The sequence below is a fragment of the Phaseolus vulgaris genome, chromosome 1 (genome assembly GCF_000499845.2).
Source record: "Phaseolus vulgaris cultivar G19833 chromosome 1, P. vulgaris v2.0, whole genome shotgun sequence".
NCBI lineage: Eukaryota > Viridiplantae > Streptophyta > Magnoliopsida > Fabales > Fabaceae > Phaseolus > Phaseolus vulgaris.
The window spans coordinates 44520554-44521975 of NC_023759.2; the positions used below are offsets into that span (position 1 = coordinate 44520554).

General features: G+C 45.7%; 1 protein-coding gene across 1 annotated transcript; it reads right to left on the reverse strand.

Moving 5' to 3' along the window:
* On the reverse strand, nucleotides 1–924 carry LOC137816079 (uncharacterized). Its single transcript, XM_068619176.1, has one exon. It carries the CDS (start codon nucleotides 922–924, stop codon nucleotides 1–3), a length of 924 nt encoding a protein of 307 aa, XP_068475277.1.
* Nucleotides 925–1422: the final 498 nt, after the last annotated feature.

A 1422-nucleotide genomic window follows, 5' to 3' on the forward strand; every position in this document is an offset into this window, starting at 1 on the left:
TCAATGATAATCAATGTGTTCCTCTATCTGCATGAACTTTGTCGCTCTTGTTCTTAATTCATCCATATTACACGGGGGCCGTTTGATAAGACTTTCAGTGAACCTTCCAGGTAGTATGGCCGAGACCAAATGATGCATGGCTATTTCTGGATTAAGGTTACGAATGCTCATACACACTTTGCTAAATCTGTTCATGAATGTTCTTAATGATTCTCCCCTTTCTTGTTTGACATTCAGAAGGGACATGGAGGATGTCCGATGAGGTCTACTTGTGGCGTATTGCGTGGTGAATTTTAATTCCAAAGTGTCGAAGCTTGTAATGGAATTGGGTGGAAGATCAAAGAACCATCCAAGGGGGCCTTCCCTGAGAGAGGTGGGGAAGACTTTACACCACACCGTTCGGTCAGTTGTGTAAAGGGTCATTTGAGTTCTAAATATATTCAGATGTTTGTCTGGATATGTGGATCCATCGTAAAGATTTATCGTTAGGCCTCTCCACTTGTCAGGGAGAGGAGTGGCTATGATATCGTCAGTGAACGGATGGCCTTTCGGGTTTGTTACCCTGTTTGGGGTTACTGGCTTTACACTTTGATGGGTGTGTTGAACGAGTGATGTGGGAGGTATAGTTTGGACTATTGTCTTCGTTCCTGACTGGAGTGGTGGTGGAGAAGGCGCACGTGAATGTCCCTCACGCTCAGATTGCTCGAGTCTATCCAACAATCTTTTGTTCTGCTCTTTCAGTTGAGCTATCTCTTCTGCACGCCGCTGGCGCTCTTCTTCTTGTCTTTTCTTTTCTTCATCTTGATGTAGTTGATCAATGACTCCCTTCTGGAGTAACTCCTGCATCTGAATCTGGAGGGTTTGGAGTATCGTCCTATGCTCTTCCGTGGCAGTATTATTGTTGTTGTTTGTCATTGAGCCCATCTTTGAGCGTTGGTGTCTTTGGGTCTGGGAATAATGATTACTCGGCCCCACGGTGGGCGCCAATTGTACCTGTATGGATATTGGGGACTGAGTAATGTTGGTCCACGTCGATACAAGGTGTCTGCTTCACTCTTAATTGTCCTATTCTTCAAGTCTCCTTCTTCTTTGCGTGCCTCGGTCGGCCGGTGGGGGTACTGCGATTGTGCTCCGACGCTCAAGTCAGCAATCTTTTCCAGTGAGAATCTCTGATAATCTGAAAAACGTACCTTTTTTCCTCTTTTTCTTCCCTTTTGTATGTTCACTTGGGCTTGGGCCATTGGGGTCAAGCGGTTGGTGGTTCGCGACGTGTTTCGTGGTCCTTGGGTCGTGTTAGATGGTTTCCTGGGATCTAGGGGATGTTCCCGAAAATCCAGGGAGTGCTCACGTGTGTTTGTTGCTCAGCGGAAATTGTAACCGTTTATTCCACGTGTAACCACGTAAATTAGATAATTTAATTCG